The following is a 19,449-nucleotide window of genomic DNA, read 5'->3' on the forward strand; positions in this document are numbered from 1 at the left end:
TTTGCAAACTCTGGCCCGAACAGCAGACAGGCCACAGGTCCACCAGAAATTAGTGGAGGGAAGGGAGAGAATGGTTGCCCGGTGAATGCTACCATCAACTTTCAAGTCTAAATTGACAAACAGCTCCTAAAAATTGGCCAAATGTTCTCTGTGCCCGGGCGTAGGCTGCATCAAGATACATGGGGGTGGGTGAAATGTCCACCCTACCCCCCCTGAATGACAGACCCATGTGTCTAGATGCAAGCTGCGCTGCGGCACAGAGAACATCAGCCCTTTTAGGCCTAATAACAATCTTGGGTAGTCGCACATAGCGTATGTGCTGGTCTGTGCACTAAGGAAGCGGCATAATAATGAATCCCACCACACAGTGGTTTGTGAACAATTTGGATTTACCAAAGCAAAGGAGCTCAAAGAATCAATCGCTCGTCACCCATCATATCAAACACCTATAACCACATCTAGAGCCACGATCAGACAACAAAAAAATCCCAGACTGAGAAAGTATTTACAGATGAATTTGAAAAAATGTTTCGAAATATTGATCTGCAAATAATGGATTTCACTTCCATCTTTCACAAGGTTCATGTTCCAAAATCAATGGCCCATCATTAAATCGCCCATTGTGACAAACCTCATTGACAATACAGGAAAAGCCTCAACTATTATTAATACACATAGCTGCCTCATTGTGAATCCTCTCAGGTTTTGGTGTTCCCCGGGAACCAATCTTCAGAATAAATATTTTCTCTGGATATCAACATGAATGCCCTGATTGATGTCTCAGGGCAAACATTGGCTGGCAACATAAAAAATCACCCTGAGGGCATATAGGCAGCTTTGCTGCATCAACCAACATCAACTAATCTAACTCAACACTTACTAATTACTGACGATGAACTTGAGTGTTGTTGCTCCTCCACGGGCCGAATGTGAGGTAACCTGAGAGAAAATGAAACCTTGATTTACCCCTGGAAAGGAAAACTGGCAAATGTAGGGATTCTCTGCTGCCACAAAATGTTTCATTGACTGCCGGGGTTTGAATCACATCAGATTTCAGCATTTCTCCCAGCTCTCCTCTTCTTCTGTTTTTCTTCCTCCCGATACCTTCCTCGCCGTTCTTCTCTTTGCCGCTTCCTAGACAGCTCCTCATTTTTCGCCTTCTCTGCTTCATGTGCTTTCCTCTTTTCGTCTTCCTTCAGCTTTCGCTTTTTCATCTACATAAAGGCATAAATTGACAAACTCAGACAGGAACTTTGAACTTGAAATATAAACAGCCATCTGTAATTGTAAAATATTTACAACATCAGTCAATAAATAGCATTTTCCAGAGAGGTACAAAGGAAACACAAGAGGGAGAACGGTGGGACCAACCAGTGGCTAAAAAAGAAGGCTTAGCAGGCAAAATAACAAAAAAAGCAAATAAGATACTTGAAACTGAATGGCAGGACATACAACACAGTACACACCAAATAATCAATCTAAACAATTCAATTGGTGGGCAACCACTCATACAGTCATACAGACAATTCCCAAGCCCAGATCATCAAATAACTACAAAGACATCTTAATCACCAAGGATCTAACTTAGAAAGCTCGCCGACACGGAGTGAAGTCCATCCCATGCCCCCACCTAGAAGCTGGATTTTGGTTTATATCCATGAAGAGAAGGCCATGGTGAGGAGGTTGGTGGCCCATCCCATGCACCTGTCTAAGACACTTCGTAAAACTGCAGCTCACAGCCATGCAGAGTGAGGTTGGACTGGGTTCAGAAGCATGTACCTTTTCATTTCTTATCAGCTGAAGGTGTTGGACAAGAGCATGTACTTTGCGCTCGTGTGGTTCCATAACCACAGCCCGTCGGCTTTCAAGAAGTGGCCGCTTCCTACTAGACCTGTCCTTAGGCTTTGAAGCAAATGGGAGAGCCGCTTGAAGAGACTTTGGGATCACCAATGGATTGAACTTCCTTTGCTTGCGTTCAATCGGCTGTTCATCAAGGAGAAACTGGAATATCAGAAACAGTGTAGAGAAAGGATAAATTGAAAGGGCAACCAAATCTGCGCCTAACATTAAATGTTCACCTTGTACAATGAGTCCTTGTTGACAGGAACAGGAAGATTTTGTTCTTTCCTTAGCTCAGCAACTGTTTTCATGCCACTCCAGACCTGATCGCGAGACTGCAGAGCATTTGTTAATGGGTTGAAGAAGCGGGGAACCTCAACTTGAGTCCATGCACGCAAGAAAACAATATCACTCATCAGAATTCTGTCTTCAAATGTGCATCTTGCAATCCCTTCTCTAGGTTGCCCTCCCTTCTTTTTTGGTTTGTTGCCAATCTCTTCTTTTGCAGCCTGCCAATGAAAATTCAATTAACAATCAAGCAGAACTAACCCACTATGAAGACTGTAAATTGACATGCTCTTTATCAGCCAGTGCCAATGGCAATACATTGTGAAGGGTTTGTCAGAACATTTATTTTGAAAGGAAATTTTGATCAACTTTAAGATGCCCGTACAACCAATTATCACAACAAAAATACCGAAACATAAATACCTAGATTGTACACATCAACCATGAAACACAAACATAGAATAACAGTTTTATCATACTGCATACATTACCTTCTTAACCTGCCCTCGTATCCCACTCACAGTTCTGATAGCTGCACCTTCAAACCTTGCCACTTCAAGATCTGATGTGAACATGTCCCTGATAAGTGCTGTCTTTTTGAAGATCTTGCAGGGGTTGCCAACAAGCTTAATTTTCTTCGCTATCCGTGTTGCATGGTTGAACTCTAGAACGACTGCAGTTGCTGTAATCCTAAATGATGCCTGCCAAACCAAATGAAAGACATTTAGCAACTAAAACTCACACAAAGTAGAAATGGAAACAAAGTTTATCAGGCCACTCAGATTTACTCCAAATAAATAGTATTCCTAAACTATCCTAATTCAAACTAACACAGTATCTAGACATATATAATCTCCTATGTGAAGGTATGGCCGATTAACATGATGGAAGATCAAAGTGCTAGGCCCCGAGAAAAGTATATAAACAACAAGGAAGAAGGTCAATAGCATTGAGGACGCCATATGGAAAATGGAATATATGGTCCAAGGATCACTTCAGGCAATATTGATCACAAAAATGTCTGGACAATGAAAGAAGCAAACCTTCAAAGGAGATGTAGGAGGATCATCTGTAATGGTAATTTCACCAAAAATAGGTGGAAATCAAGTCCCTCAAACTTGATCAATAGCAGGATTCATTGACTCGTATCTCTGATAAAAGTAACATAACCATTGATATGTGTACAAGGTTTTGGAGCCACCACTTGATCAATGATCAATCGTTCTTCCTTGGATATAATTAAATGACATTAATTTTTTACCTAGTTTTATGATCTCAACCATCTAATTCTACAATAAACTATCATATTGACCATGAGATCTTGGAAATAATATGAATGGAATAAAAATCAATCACAATTCTCAATCTGGACAAACCTTGACCATGAGATCTTGGAGATAATATGAATCAATTCATGGGCTCCAATCCATAACACGCATTTCAAATTTATTGATGAAATCTCATGCATAATGATGTTCACGGTTCGGACATTGTGTCCACTGATTGAATAGTCCTCAGATATTCAGGTTGTATGCTTGTCATAAGAGTTGGTGAGGGTGAGACTACCTATTGAGAAAGATACAGCAGTCTTTGTGACTCCTCACCCAGTTGGTATGGTAAAACTCCACTTTGATGGGTAGGAACCTGGGGCTTTCAAGGTGGGAAGAGGTATAGGTGCAGTTCGGATGATATTGCTAGGGTGTTTTTGGGCCCAATTGGAGAAGAGACTCAATGCTTGCTTGGTTGCTTTTCTTACACAGGTTGAAATGTCCATAAGGGAGGGATTTTCAGATTTATTGGTTTAGAGGAACTCTACAATGGCTATTGCTCAAATTAAGTCTCAGAAGACCAATCTTGAAGGTTTGCCAATATCATAAGGAAAATAGAGCATTGGGCTTCATAAATGAACCGCTGGTTCCAATGGAAGTCAAGGTCAGCGAATGAGTTGACAGATCTTCTAGCTAAGCAAGGAGTGGTTAGGCCAAGAAGGTATGAGGTAAGGGATTATCTGTTGTAATTTTTTTGTTGTTTCTGTTTGGGACCTTTGTAGGGTTGCTTGCTTTGTCTCTTTGTTTTGGTTGTGGCTGTCTTTGATGAATAATGCAGAATCAATCTCAAACAAATAAAACTAGCAAAATATCATTCATGACAGGATCGAATATAGGGACAATCCATTAATAAAAAAGGCATACCCAGTGCACAAGGCTCCCGCCCCTGCGGGGTCTGGGAAGGGTCATAATGTATGCAGCCTTACCCCTGCTTTCGCAGAGATGCTGTTTCCAGACTCGAACCCGTGACCACTTGATCACAATGAGAACATAATTATCTCACACTTTTTTTAATATATGAGAGAACAAAGAAGGATACAAACTAGACCTCCCAACTACAACTCGACTAGCACCTCACCAGTCCAAAACAAGACATCTTACCAAGCAACCAAGCATCTCACTAGGCTCCACTGCATATCATAGTTGTCACGATGTCTAGGCAACCCAAGGCGCCTGGAAACCTTGACAACTATGCTACATATCACAGCTATTAGCATAGAACCAGAAATTTCATTGCAACTTCTTTAACTTCTTCAAAACACTTGCAATCAGCTCTTTTTATATAGGTTGGGAGGGTTCTAGACTCTCATTGGAACTTCCTCCTAAACTTAATGGCCTGTACATTTCCCAGAACTTACATTGGGACTCCTTTCAAGATATTTAATGAACCTTACATTTTCAAGGCCTTTCACAACTAACAATGAAACTAACCTATTGACATCCCCAATACTTCACAAGTTCAAAGGACTAGATACAACTAACTAATTAAATTCGTATGGCCCACTTATCCCTCATATATGAGCTGTTAAAATAGGACCATTACAATAGAAAACATGAAAATTTCAAGCCCATAACCCATTAGGCTACTACTTTAACCAATTAGACTAAAATTGGGCTTGTTCCGGCATGAATACTTGTGGTGGAACCTCTCTTGATCTAGATCAGCTCTCACCGACTTTAAAAAAACTCATCCACGAGTTTTGTAGTGACGACGGGATAACAGCATGTGAGTAGCAGCTTTGACCTGTTCCAAACAATACTCTGATGATGTAGAGGCGTTAGGAATAAAATCTTCAACCCTAGGAACTTTCTCTTCAAAGTATTCGGGTGGAATGACAAACTCAATTTGTGCAATGTCACAATCATCATCAAGAGTAAAGCATGTACCCAGGTGGTCTCCCGTAACAGTATCGTCGACTTCTTCACCATCCACTTCAGCTTCCATTGTAGAAGCAGCCGCCTTAGATTCCCCATCACTGTCTTCCTCAGTATTCTCTGTTGATGGAGCCAAACATAAAAAGTGACTGCCTTGTGCCACTGTACTGTCCTCATCATCAGCAGGTTGTTTTTCAACCTCCTCAGGAGGAAGTTCATCATATAACTCAGTCTCCGTATTGGCGTCAACGGCAACCACGATAGCATTCTCTGGGCATTGAGGGCAGAACTTAGCAAAGTGCCCATATTTGGCTTCAAACCTATATTTGATAGCAGTCATGCAATCTAATAACTGCCTAATCATGTCAATGGTCTGATTGAAAATATTTGTTGGGTCAGAATTCCTTGAACAGGGTTTAGCCATAGCTCTAACACCAAATAATGGAGACTCAATCTTGAACCAGTAAAACCAGTGAGATATCATTTCGAAACAGAATCGCATATAGGGACAAACTAAAATAATTTTCTAACCCCTTTTTTTTTTTACAAATGGGCGAAGAAAAAGAAAGATATGAAGGCCTACCACCCAGAACCTGACTAGCATCTCACAGCTATTGGCATAAAACCAGAAATTCCATTTAACTTTTTTTAACTTCTTCAAAATGCTTACACTCAGCTCTTATTATAGAGAGGTTGGGAGGTTTTTAGACCCGCATTGGAACTTCATCCTAGACTTAATGGCCTGTACATTTCCCAGGACTTACATTGGGACTCTTTTCAAGATACTTAATGGACCATACATTTTCAAGGTCTTTCACAACTAACAATGACACTAACCTATAACCCATTAGGCTAGTCATTTAACCCATTAGACTAGGATTTGAGCTTGTTCCGGCGAGAATACTTGTGCTAGAAACTCTCTTGATCCACATCAATGAAGGCAATTGTACTCTCTTCTCTAATCTGTACCAATAAGTTTAGTCGATTAATGAGAGGAGATAATGAAATAAATAAGAGTATTTCTGTTCTCAAAAAGAAATAAGGGGTATTGATGCAGTTAAGACTGTCCAATTGGGTCAACTGGCCTTCAAAGACTTTATTTGGGCCCATGGTTGGGTTCTATAGACCTTAGGCTTCTTATTTTTGAGTTTATTGATGTAAATGGACCTAATTTATAAGCCTATAAAGTGGGGATAGTGTTAGTACACGGGATTAGTAGTTATATTGAGTGTTTTGAGTTTGATTAGGATACTTAATAGATAGATAGAATTCTGTTTTGAGTTTATTTACTTTATTAAGTGTATTAGATTGATTAGGAATCCTTTTATGAGTCAAAGTAGGAATTTTAGAAGGTCTATATATATGTAATACATCCCCCATCAATTAGAGATGATTTGAATAAAGAATGAGTTTTTTTTACAGAGTTTTGGTGCTGTTGAGCAGTGCTTACTGGATTGATGTCCCAAATCTGAAATCTTCTCTTCTCTTTTGTTTCTCTTCTTCTTTCTTCTTTCTCCCAAGAAGACCGATCTCATCTCTCATCCCTCCCCTTCCATCAATCTTATTTCTTCCCTTGACAACACAGTTGCTTCCTTTATCTCAGATTTGATTATTGGGCCTACTTGCATCTGAGATCCTTAATCTGGATTTTCAGATTGCATCAGGTATCATGAAATATTTTTGAAAGGGTGTCTCACAACTCTCACAACTTTCTTAATAACCTTTTGCAGGTGGAACTTATGCCATCCTTGAAGTATATGTGAGCTCAAACAGGAAACTAACAACTAACAAGCATTAGGGAAATGCTTCCACTTTTTTATAAATTCAAAATGCACAGGTTGAAATAACCTCCATGTTAAAAGGTGAACCATAGGTTGACCTCAACACTTGCTTAGGTGTGTCTACCAACAGAACCAGTGCAGCACATGGCTGCAAAAATATTCCTTAGTCATCATTCTCCTCAACAACAAAGGATGCAGCCCAAATTTGCAGTGTAAATACACCCAATTCACAGGCACCTCATTAAGGCTAATACATGCGCTGCAATAAATACAGAAGGAATTGTATCTCTCAACAAGCCTCCAAAAATTAATGAAAATTAACATGTCTCCTTTCTTCGTCAGCAGTTCAATGATCAAGCATCTCAATTAATAACCAGAAGCAGAAGAGTAAAGACAAACTTAATTCCCAAACGAGTAATAAATCTATATCAAAGCATTTCCTATTTCAAGGCTAATAAAAATGGGGAAGCCCTGACTAAACATTTGAGGCTACTAAAAACGAGGAAACAAGGCCTCAGAAAATAGAACACTAGTCTAAAATAATTTTAGATCCCTAGGAATTTCAAGACGCAAAGAAACAAACAGTAGTTATTGGCCAGAGAATTTGATGGAAAATCTTAACCCCCCCCCCACCCCAAGTACCATGAAGACCTTGAGGAAGTCTTCAAAAAAAAAAAGATAAGTAAACCAAAAAACTTCTGTGAATGAAATAGAAAAGTATGTTTATTCATAAGATTGTAACTATATTTGTTACAAACTCAAAATCATAATAAACAAATTAATGCCAATACCAATGACAATACTTTCTAAGGTTTCAGTTCGTCCAGCCGTATTCCAGCTTCGACCATAACCTTCTCAGGGTCTGCCTGAGGCAGCCTGGCCTCTTTTGCTAATTGGTCTGCTTCTTTATTGAGCTTTCGCGAGAGGAACCCTTCAGATAGCCAGGCTGACCTTTTAAAGGATTGTTGAGTGTGGGACCCTGTTACAGCGAAGAAGAGTTTCGCCGAAGCTGGAAAACAACACTTAGTTCTTCAATCTAAGCTTAGCTTAATCTAAGCTTAAGCTAAGCTAAGCTAAGTACACTTGCTTATTCTTATTATATGATTGATAAAAGAAAATGGGTGTTTTCTTTTCTTTGCTGACAGTAATCAATCCTATTCTTGCACTAGGAGAAATTATATACAAGTGCTCAAATCTCGGGGGTATTAGAATGCCGATGAAAAGTAGATAACTCGAACAACAGCAAAACTGAGGAAAACATAATACCTGATTGTTTGACACATTCTGGACAGCAACCACTCCAGTGTTGGGAGGTGCAAGAGGGCCCCAAAACATTGCGAGGCAGTGCATGTGTTCGGGAGTATACTTGAGCATACGATGTCGTCCATTCCGGTCCTCAATGGCATAAACTGGTACAGTCTGGAAACGCCTCCAACCAATTGAGACAATGATTGGGTCTCTAGTCTTCAATACCTTCCTGTGCCATCTATGCCGCTTTAGCCTAACCTGAAAGCAGAGAACACAAAAACCGCCTTAGTACAATAACCAATGCAACGCGTAATATACCTGTTTCATTTCACATTAAACCTCTCTCCCGCCAACTTCCCCAATAGCAGTACCCCCCATGCATAATATACATGTTTCATTTCATATTAAACCTCTCTCTTTCTCCGCAACTAACCCCCTCCCCCCCCCCCCCAAAAAAAGGAAACCTACATTACTGTACACTTCAAAATGGGACCAGCATCTAATACTTCACTTTAAGCATGGCTGCAAGGAAGCGTGGTACAGGGTGGAAGGTACCACTTTTGCTTCTCGCACCTCTTATATTCTAAATCTTTATTTTGTTCAATGTAGACGCTTCTCACATCTTGCTTCCATTCCATTTCACTCTGGTATTATCTCCCTTATTTTCTAGAACTTGTATTACCTCAACACGCACATCTGACATTTCAACTTCACAAATAACGGCAGGAAGCTCAGTCCAAGGCGGGGAAGCTACCAATTCTTGCTTATTGTGTTCAAATATTTCAATTAGGCATCATCCCCATAACTTGTGTAAACTGTCATTCATGTCTAGTACTTCCCTCTTAAGAATAGTTTCAAGAAGCTTGGTTCAAGGTGGCAGCTACTGCTCACAGTTTCGACTAAACCCCTGTACTAACTTCACCCTCATTTTATGGACACACCCTAATGTAGTCCTAGATAGGTAGGAGACCTACTAGGAGCCAGACAACCAGGACCTGTTGAGCTGCTGGTTCGATGGGGGCAGAATTGAGGTTTTAGGTCAAATTTAGGGTTAGGATTAGGTCAATGAAGATGTATCTTATATGGTAAAGCTAGGCAGGTGTAGGGGAGTCTAATGAACTATGTTTTTGGCTTTGGGATGAGTAGAAGTAGGATAGATGGATTTGGGCAGCAACTAGGATTAGGGTTTTGAAAGGGGAAAGATGAGAGAATCTAGGGTTATAATAACAGGAATCCAGGTGGTTGAATGGGCCGAATATTTAGGTCAAGTGTGGGTAGGGTGGAGAGGAATACATGCTGAAATTTACAGCTAAATCAAATGGTTAGATATGGAATTATGGAGGTTTCTTAGTAGAAGTAGGAGAGAGGGGTAAAAGTGTAGTTTCAGACAATCGGCTGAGTGGATGGTGCTGAAATTTGAATCAAGTCTCTCTTAGGGTTTGAGGAAGATTCGATCAAATTTAGCAGGTTCTAACGATTAGATTGGGCTGGGTAGAATTCTCTCGAAAATCACCTTGTATGTGACCTTCTAGAAGGGAAGCAAAATAGTTGCAGGTTTTAGGGTTCCAATGGATCTATGGTATTAATGGTGGATGAGGAAGGTAGTAAGGATTGAGTATTGAAAATGGGGATCGATGGGGTTGGGTTTAGAGGATTAGGAGAAGAAGGGGATGACTAATAACAATAACAACTTACTTGGTAAGGCAGGTCTTCAATGGCAGTAGCTTGAAGACTAGAAGCAGGTCCTCCCGATCTACAAGATGCAAGGAGTCGATTGGAGATCCACCAATCCCTTAAAACAGATCCTTCTTGTCTACAAGACGCAAGGAGTCAACTAGAGATCCACCAATCCTTTCACCTTGATATTACTCACAAGGCAACACTCAATAGAGCAAAACAGCAGCAGCAATGGCAGCAAGCAAAAGCTAATTTTATTAATCAAATTTGAGTTCAAGGTTTGCCCCCTTACCATAGTTGTCACGGCAATCCAAGTCGGTGGAGGGGTGTTTGATCGATATATCGATACGTTGCCCGCCATGGCATTGCCATGGCGATCATGTCGACCATGGCAGAATTGTAATTAAATCCAAAGTTGAATGGCAAAGTTGAATGGCAAACTAGTAGATAAATCAAGATTTAAAAGAGCAATGGCAGAATTGAAATTAATCTGAAGTCGTAAAGAAGGAGTGGCAGAACTGTAATTAATAGAAATCAATTTAATAAAGAAAATAAACGAAGAAGTAGGATAGCACGTTTGATGGGTAAAGGGTATACTTGGAACAAAATGGAAAATAATAGATGGTGGGAATAAAAGTAAAAGAAAAGGGTAATGTTGGGAACTAAGGAAAATGGGTTTAATAGATAAGAAATAGACAAACAAAAAACAAAGGAATTCAGTTTTCTTCAACCTCACGACTCCTCAGCTAAAGAAGGAACCATAACCCAGTGGCAGAATGGAAGTTATTTCGAAGGTGGGCCTTCCTCGTAAGAACACAATTGATACGAAGCTTCAGGCAAGAATCACCAAAACCTGTTCTCTCAAGGGCACCAAAAATCTAATTGAAAGAACTTGCAACCAAGAGATCGATGGAACTAAACCAAATCTGATGGTAGTAATGGAGGTGCAGGTCTGACGTGCGATGGAGCCTCAATGTTGAAAGGGGCTGAGCCAAAGGTTTGGAAGGATGAATCGCCCAGACCTACGAGAAATAGCCCCAAAATTCTGCTGGCAACCGAATGGTGAGAGCAAAGCTAAAATAGGAGATTTAGGGAAACAGACGCCATGGCGTAGGTCGATATGGCCATTTCTCCAACGCCAGGACGCCATGACAACTATGCCCCTTACAACCGTATATAAAAGACTCAAAATTAGACTCATATACTAAAAAGGAAAAGCTTAACCCAATCCTTAACCTATAGGAACTTAAATTGACTAGGAAACTAAAATAGACTCAAAATAGAGTCCTAATCCAGCCCAACTTAAATACTTAAAAGAAAACTAATAAAATCACTTAAATTGAACCATTGGTTCAAACCAGCTTTGGACCGGTTCAATTTAGAACATTAAAAAACATGAAAATAAAATCAAGTATAGGACTAAAACATCTAAACCCGTATGCAACCTAATTACCCATATTTTAGGCCCATAAAAGTGCCCTATTACATAGAAAACCCATGGGATCAAAGGTCCAACATGTATATAACTCAACCCTAGACTTATTCCTAATAAAATAAGCTCATTTCAGTGATGAATCTGCATCACACCCTTTATAATGAAACTAAAGAAAATAAAAGGCCAAACCTATAACATAACTACCCAAAGCTTGTTTTCAGTCCATGGGACTGCTGCCACCAGCACCATGTGGACAGAATTCAAGCCTACATTGATCCAACCAGTCTAATGCAACTGCATCAGAATTCAAGATTGCTACGGTCTAAGGCCTACAATGTTGGGGATATCAATGGCTGACTGGTCTGTGAGATCTAAAACACTGAACACACCTGTTGTTTCTTTAGAAATAAGGAAAACAGTGTTAGTTGCAGCCAGATTGTAATTCTTTAAGTATTTTTAAAAAAAAAAAAAACTAAATAATCAAGAAGTTTTAGAAGTCATTTTCTATCTTTATAATTACTCCAGTAAGTTCGCATTTTACACCACCAACTTTCACCCATGCATGTGCAAATAGCACATTCAATTTTATCATTTCTGATGTGAATTTTTTTCCATACAATTAGCACAAACAAACCTGCATGTATCCGACATTTTCCTCCCCAAGACCAATGCCTCCAACCAGAATAGGATGACAGGGGTCAAAATGCTCAACCATCTCAAAAGGGACATTGTGGACCTCCAACCTCAAGTAAGTTCCAGTTCTGAAACCCTCTATCTCTAATCGAGCGGCCTCATCAAGATCATTGAGTTCGGCTATATTGATCTGTTTCCGGAGTTCAGCCTCTTCCTTCAACTGCAAAATCCATCACTGAGCTCATAAGCATCTCGAACTCAAGAAAAATGCAAGGTTAAAACAAAGTAGCCAATATACTTTGTCAAAGTATCCACCATCATTTGCTTCACTTCCGTGGAGCTTAGAACCACTCTTTTCATCAGCTTCCTCATCTGGTGGCTCCGATACTTCATATGTAGACTCATGTTAAGGTTGCACAAGCTATGAGAGAAGATTTAAAACTACAATCACAAAATAATCCACACACTGAGACCATGGTGGCTCTTATGAGATCAAACTGCAGAAAAATGTTTACAATTTCTGCCACCAACAAATAATGCAGGCCCAGTCCAAAAATTGGTCCTATTTTAATAACTATGGAGTACTGATTTTTAATCTGTGTTGTACTTGTAATGGGCAGAATTTTAAGGCCCAAAAGTGAAGGCCTAAAGAGATGTGCGAAAATAGATATTTAATTAGTAGTGGGATCCATTAGGTAATGCAGTTGGACATAGTTTAATCATTTTTTTTTGGTGAATGTTGGACATAGTTTAATCATTAAAGAGTACTATTTTGGTTAGTTGTGACTTGTGAGGCCCAAGTTATCTAGAAGACTTGGGCTTCAATAATTTTAATTAGTTAAGTATTAAAGAGTCCTTATTAGTTAAGTTAGTCTAGCTACCTAAGAGTTTAAGATTTAGGAAACTTTCTTTTGTTTTCTTAGAAATTTCCCTCCCCCCAATAATGATGGTTAAAGAAATAGAATTAAGAGCTTGAGTTTCAAATGTGTAGCCAAAAAGGCTCTCTTTTCCCTTTTTATCTCCCCTATCCCTCTATTCTCTCTCTTCCTTTTCTTCAGTTACTATTCATGGGTATTGTTCACAGTCCCAGAACAGCCTCTATCTCCTCTTCTTTCTCTCTTTCTTTCCCAATAACAGGCTACTGAAACCAACAAATCAGCAAGCCTTTTCAAACTCTATTTTATCAGGAAAATAGTTCAGATCTGGAACTGTAGAGCAGCTGATATAATCTTTGAATCCTAATCTGGAATCTAGGGTGGTTGGCTGCATCAATAGAACTTTGAAAACTGACAGCAGCGCAGCTGATCTAATCTTTGAATCTTAATCTGGAATCTAGGTTGGTCGGCTGCATCTATAAAAATTCGAAAACATAATTAGAATACAGAATAAAAGAGAACACTACAAAGGGAAAAAGGATATTGAGCATCAAATTTTGCACGAAGCGCAAGCTTTTTAAGCCTCCTCTCCTCATTTGCTTGATCATCATTATTTTGGCTTCTAGAACCTACATTGTTTGTCTGATGGCTTTCATTCTTCTCTCCTGTTTCTAAATCTTCAAAGTCACCAGAGACATCATCATCATCATCTTCACTGTCATCATCTGAGGCTTGACCTCTTCGAGCAGCCTTTGACCAATCACCAGTAACAAAACGATCACGAATACTTTCAATAATTTCTTCATTTTTCCAGTTTTTGAGTTTTCCATGATTTGTGAATTTGGAGCAGTCCTCTCCATTGGCATCGTAACTGTCCAACTCTTCACTTTTCTGTAGTTCATATCAGAGCAGGAAAAAATTGCAGAAGACATAAGTTTTGCTCCATCAAAGTCCGATTTATAAACTAGATCTAGGAAGGCAAAAAGAATTCATCCATAAGACTGAACAGGAAAAGAGCAACAAAAGAAGACATTTGAACAATATGAGTAACTTTTAGAAAGTACCTTGTTAGCCTCTCCTTTTGGCCTGAAGAAGTCATCGTCCTCGCTTTCTTCATCCTCACTACTAGCCTGCTCTTCATGAATAGATGTTACTGACTCCAATGTAGACTTTCCATAAACAAGTTGCATGAGATTGGTACTCTGTCTCATGGCAGTTCTTTCTTTCAAAGATTCTCTCCACTTTGAAGCATTTCCTGCCTCTTCTATAAGGATAATGAGAAAATAAAGAGGAAATAAGGACATTTTCAGAACAAACAGAAATTCATGAATATAATGCACATTAGAAGTGAAAGAATTTCCTAAAAAGCAAAACATAAGGATAACTTTCTTCATTACAATTTGCAATAACCAGTCCTAACTCATTCCTGGTTCAATTGATTCTATTGACAAAACTACAAAAGCATATGATCCATTAGCAGCTACTAAGTTGTAACTAATGGTTAGAGAAAAAAGACTGACTATTTCCCAACACCCATATAAGAGTACTGACATTTAATTAATGAAGTGAAATTCTACCTTCAGTTTGGTGGTCCTCCTCATCTTCCACAGCAAAATCTGAACTAGCAGATGACTTGCTATCCATATCATCTTCCTCATCCTCATCAGAATCCTATCATTAAGGGAATAGTGTGAACATGATTATATGCCACAACAAAAAAACTGCTTTAGAATTTTAGTTAAAACCTTGTTTTTATTGGAAAAATATACATCGCATCCAGTATTAACCTTTTAGAACATAAATAATCTTTAAAAAATCATAAATATTAATTGACCATACACATAAAAGTTTAACAAACTTCTTTTTCAGGTGTGCACAGATGTAGTTTCATTAAGAATGTAATCACATGCCTAAGTTTGGAAATCCCATATCGGCAAATGGCAAGTAGAGTTCTTAACAGCAGTGCATACACAGCAAAATTCCAGATTTTAAAGACAACGTAACTAGATGTTATGAAACCTATTTTAAAAGGTAAAATTAGCAAGGTGTGGTGTTACCTTTACCAAGAAATTATGGCATTTCCTTTAATTATATGGATATGTTACACAACAAATTCAGTAACTTGCTTCTAAAGGAATGAGAAGATCCAATATGCCAAACCATGAACCGGATAGCGGAGAGATTTAGACCAAACACTCATTAGCATCTTCGACTGATTTATCTACCATTCTGCTATTAAGCCAATACAGATCATATGAAGGGCTCAAAAGACAGCTTTTTATGAAACGACACTGCAGTCGAGATAATGAAATAGTTCTATGACCAATCATTAGGTAGCAGAAATCATGCATGATGCGTGCACAACATATTCATTAATATTACAACAAATTAAGAGAGTGATTAAGAGAAAGAGAGAGTTCTTATAGTACTCTCTAAGGGTATTTTTCACCTCAGACCCCACAAATCACACAAAAGAAACATTATAATCCAAAACTAATAACACACAAAAATCACAGGCAAACAGCTCTTTTTTCTTTTTCATTGTGTGTGTGGGTGGGGGGTTGGGGGGGGGGGGGGATGGGACAGAAATTAGGAATTGTAACCCAGAAGACATATTCGAATATTACCTTCAGATCGCCATCATGAACATCGTGAGCTGAGACAGCTTTTCTCCTCAGCCTTCCATTGTGAAACTCAATTTTTTCTTCAAAATCACAATTTGGTGTAGGTTGCTGCTCTTTATCTCCATCTCCTTCCCACTCATCGTCATCTTCTTCATCAGAATCATTATCCTCATTTTCAGCAACTACATGTTTTTCCCCTGATTTATCTTGCTCTGAAGATTCAGAGATACTGTCAGTATCAATAGTTCCATCTTCCCCTGATTCAGCTTTCTCAGAAGCAAATGGGCCATCCATATGCACCATATCCTCAACACAATCTTCAGAATAAGATGCCTTTGCATCACCCTTATCTTCTGCTGAAACAGGAGGTTTCCTACCAAAGAGTGTAATGAAGCTATTCTCTAATTTTTCATCAACTGAATATTTCATGTTCTGAAGTGACTTCACCAATACTTCACCTACATCACGGTCTTTTCCTGAAATGATCATAAAACAAGCATTTTAGCAAGGAGGAGATACCACAAGATGAGATTCTGGCTTTATCTCACTTTACAATCCCAAAAGCTTTACTTTACTCGACATTATTGCCGAATTTGTCCAGATCAATCCACCAATCAAAAAAATTAAAGAAAGAAATGACAACAACAATGAGGAAAACAAACATATAGAAAACAGTCCACGAGAGTTAGTGAATTATCAGGGGAACTTGAAGACACAATTTTTAGGCAGTTTATATGAAAACTATGGATACCTTTTCGTGACGTCCCTGCAATCTCGTCATCTACTTTAGAAAACTGGACAAGGTGGTCATTTATGTTTATGTAGACAGCATCCTTGTCATACAAAAGATCCCCAAGACCAGACATAGGTGCATAGAAAAGTTTATCCTTATCACGTAGTCCCTTCTTTTTGGCAGCAGATGGCAAAGGGCAAGGATCAGGTAGGACTGTCACACCAGCTAAATTGCAATCTCCTACGCCAGCAATATGCACCTAGTTTACACAATGCAAGTCAGTTCCTTTTTCCATCCTCAAATATATTCATATGTACAGTTTTGGGATGAAGGAGAAAGCATACAGAAACTCAAACAGGTGGGGCAAGGTTAGAGACCAACCCATACCCAACCAAGACCAATGAACGGCCTAGTGACAAACACACAGAACAGTGGGGATTGAAGGGGAGGGAGAGAGAGAGAGGCCCAAAATGCAGCAACTTAATCCATCCATACACACACACACAGGGGGTGGCCAAAATGCTGTACCTTTGTGCCCTGCTTCATATTACAACCTCGCAAGTAACCATATAATGTCACATTTCTGTCACATTTTCTGTTCATCTGCAATTTTTCTGGAGGAGTAACATCTTCAAAACGATCTACCAATACATAAGGATGTGAAGTTCTCCAAGACAAAGGGCGAAATTTCATAACAGATATAAATCTTGCAAGATTGTGAATTTCACGTTTTGGGTATCTGTTCATTCAGTATAAGGATTATAAATCATTAGGAGTATCAAATGTTGTTACTAGTTGCATGAAATGATCGAGAAACCATCATGTTCATTAATATTCATGTGCATATAACACAAAAACACAATAGTCTACAACTGATGGGCATCAAAGAACTCACTTTCCATGTATGAGGCCAGATAGATAAAACAGCTTTGCACCATCGTATATTTCAGTCCAGAACCGATGCTTGAGACGTTGCTTAGTCTTTTTCAGTTTCTTTACATCCTTAAACTTATCAAGATGTGTAAGAACTCCCATAATCTTTGGGAAGCCATGGACTTGCAAAATATTTAGAAACTCAAAAGTTTCCTGAAAAAGACAAAGGTCATTTATCAACAGTGAGATCTGAGTGAACAAATAATGGTAGTAAATAAACCTTTTTCTCTTGGACAAAACGAGTTTATGGAAAATACTGTTCAGGAACATCAGTGAAGAATAAGAGCTCCACTGCTGTACAACTACCACAAAACAGTTAAGTATTAATCTAATTAAATTATCCAACCAATACAAAAAAATCCCCCATCCACACCCACAAATGGAAGAAATTTGAAAATGCAACACCAAACGAACACACAAATTCACATAAAATTTGAAAGAAATTTCATATAACCACCCAAGGATTAAAAAATCCCAAACTACAATGCCAAAGAGAATGATGTTGAAGTCAATAGAAGAATATAATGCAGGTTGACACTTAAAAAACTGGTTAAATGAGAAAGCTTGCCGGAGAATTAGATTCAGAACTTGATTACTTTCGAAGGAATGAGAGAAAGGGAGGACAGAGGCAGGAAGGAAGAGGTCACAGGACAGTCATTGAGAACTTTGACAATGTCATTGAAATTCCATAGCCTCAAAAAGGTTTAAGCAGAACTTGGCAATGAAATTTTTAACAAGAATAAAACCAAAAAAAATTTGCCCTTAAATACAATAATTTGAGTAAATCTCTCCACAGTTAGACTTACCATTTCAAACCCATAACTGCCATCAACCAGTAGAAGAGCAAGATCAGCGATTTTTGCTGCATCAATCATGCCATTAATATCATCTGGGCACTCAACAAATTGTAGCCGTCTTTGCTTCCCTAATTCAAATATTAATGCGCATTATAAGTAGGAGCAGAATGAGAGAATCATTAGGCAAGATCGTCACATTCACTTCACATCTAAAGGCCAGTTCAACAATCAAGTACATGAAAAAAGGAACTTCTTAGTTAAGCATAGAACCTGAAACAATGGTAATTGGGCCTCGAACCTCTGGTAAGTTCTGCTTAGTGTAATGCTTAACAAGGGATTTTATGACAAGAGACTTCCCAACCTGAGACAAACACATGTGGCAGGCTATTCAGGAAACAATTCATACACAACCAAATTAAAGGTGTGGACTTTCTGTCAGCTACTAGTTGCTAGAACTGAGAAAGACTTAATTGGCTGCTCAAAAGCTACTGATCAACTGCCGTCTCGCTGAATAGTGCCTACCTTAGGAGGTCCATGCACCACCACAACAAATGGAGCTGGTTCTCCAGTTGAACGATCAACTATAGGAATATGAAGCTTGCGCTGCTCTTTCTCTGTGGCTCGTGCTTGTAAACGCTTGGCCTTCACCGTTGAATTAAAAGCAAATGCCTATAATAAAAAAGAAGTAATAACATGCAAAACCGTCATAAAAGTCAACGCTGAATCAAGAATTAATCCTCTCAACACTGAAAACAACAAGAGGACAATAAATATCGGATAAGAGATGAACCTTGGGATTGTGTTTCTTCTCTTCCAAAACGTCGCCCTTCTTCTTATCAGATTTCTTCTTTCTCTTTGCAGATGGACCTGCTTGACGAGATCGATGGGCCTTGTGAAGCTGGTCTTGATTACCAGAAACAACCGCCATTATCGCTTAAACCCTAAAACCAACCTGAAGCTAGAAAATATTTGTAGATGAGCATAGATAACTGATTCACCAATCACTTCAGAAAGCAAAAGAATTCGAAAATGAACTTTTGAGATTTTTGTGCCCTGTTGGTTGAATTTCTGCCGAGTTCTGGCTGTGTTCCCAAGCTAGAAGAAAGGGGAAAAGTGTGGTAATTGGAAGCTCTTGCACCCCACCCCCACTGATTTCCCAGTGAGGGATGATTGGCTCTGGGGCCTTTTGGCTCAAAACATGAATAAGATGCACGGTCCACCACAGCCCATCCTTGCCATGGGATGGGTGTCACAAACTAGGAGTTTTGGACCTTCAACTAGTAGGGGAGTAATAATGACCCTAGGATAGTGCACCCGCTAATGCAAAATCGACCTCAACCAGGGAAACCAGCAGGATCAATACAATAAAAGGAACACAATAAA

The 19,449-nt window shown here is 39.1% G+C and overlaps 1 protein-coding gene across 3 annotated transcripts; it reads right to left on the reverse strand.

The window, feature by feature from the left end:
* Positions 1 to 761: 761 nt before the first annotated feature.
* Positions 762 to 19,193, reverse strand: LOC122671422 (ribosome biogenesis protein BMS1 homolog). 3 transcript variants are annotated; one of them, XM_043868622.1, is made up of 18 exons: positions 18,857 to 19,193; positions 18,589 to 18,735; positions 18,337 to 18,427; positions 18,076 to 18,194; positions 17,232 to 17,422; positions 16,865 to 17,075; positions 16,355 to 16,595; positions 15,607 to 16,079; positions 14,557 to 14,650; positions 14,044 to 14,234; positions 13,524 to 13,870; positions 12,403 to 12,499; positions 12,106 to 12,324; positions 8,378 to 8,617; positions 2,619 to 2,828; positions 2,079 to 2,348; positions 1,780 to 1,983; positions 762 to 1,214 (listed from the first exon to the last, which is right to left on the reverse strand). In XM_043868622.1, exons 1-18 carry the CDS (start codon positions 18,992 to 18,994, stop codon positions 1,047 to 1,049), a joined length of 3,651 nt encoding a protein of 1,216 aa, XP_043724557.1. In that variant the 5' UTR covers positions 18,995 to 19,193; the 3' UTR covers positions 762 to 1,046. The 3 variants fall into 3 exon arrangements, with proteins under 3 accessions (XP_043724557.1, XP_043724556.1, XP_043724554.1); XM_043868621.1 differs by having other exon boundaries at positions 14,044 to 14,240; XM_043868619.1 differs by having other exon boundaries at positions 763 to 1,214; positions 14,044 to 14,243.
* Positions 19,194 to 19,449: the final 256 nt, after the last annotated feature.

This window comes from Telopea speciosissima, chromosome 8 (assembly GCF_018873765.1).
Source record: "Telopea speciosissima isolate NSW1024214 ecotype Mountain lineage chromosome 8, Tspe_v1, whole genome shotgun sequence".
Taxonomy (NCBI): domain Eukaryota; kingdom Viridiplantae; phylum Streptophyta; class Magnoliopsida; order Proteales; family Proteaceae; genus Telopea; species Telopea speciosissima.

Coding starts and splice junctions, on each gene's coding strand:
- LOC122671422 (XM_043868619.1), bottom strand. CDS start 18,994: ATGGCGGTTGTTTCTGGTAATCAAGACCAGCTTCACAAGGCCCATCGA. Junction 12,500..13,523: donor CGTGCAAAATTTGATGCTCA/ATATCCTTTTTC, acceptor ACATGAGTCTAC/ATATGAAGTATCGGAGCCAC. Junction 1,215..1,779: donor AGCTGATAAGAAATGAAAAG/GTACATGCTTCT, acceptor GCCTTTATGTAG/ATGAAAAAGCGAAAGCTGAA.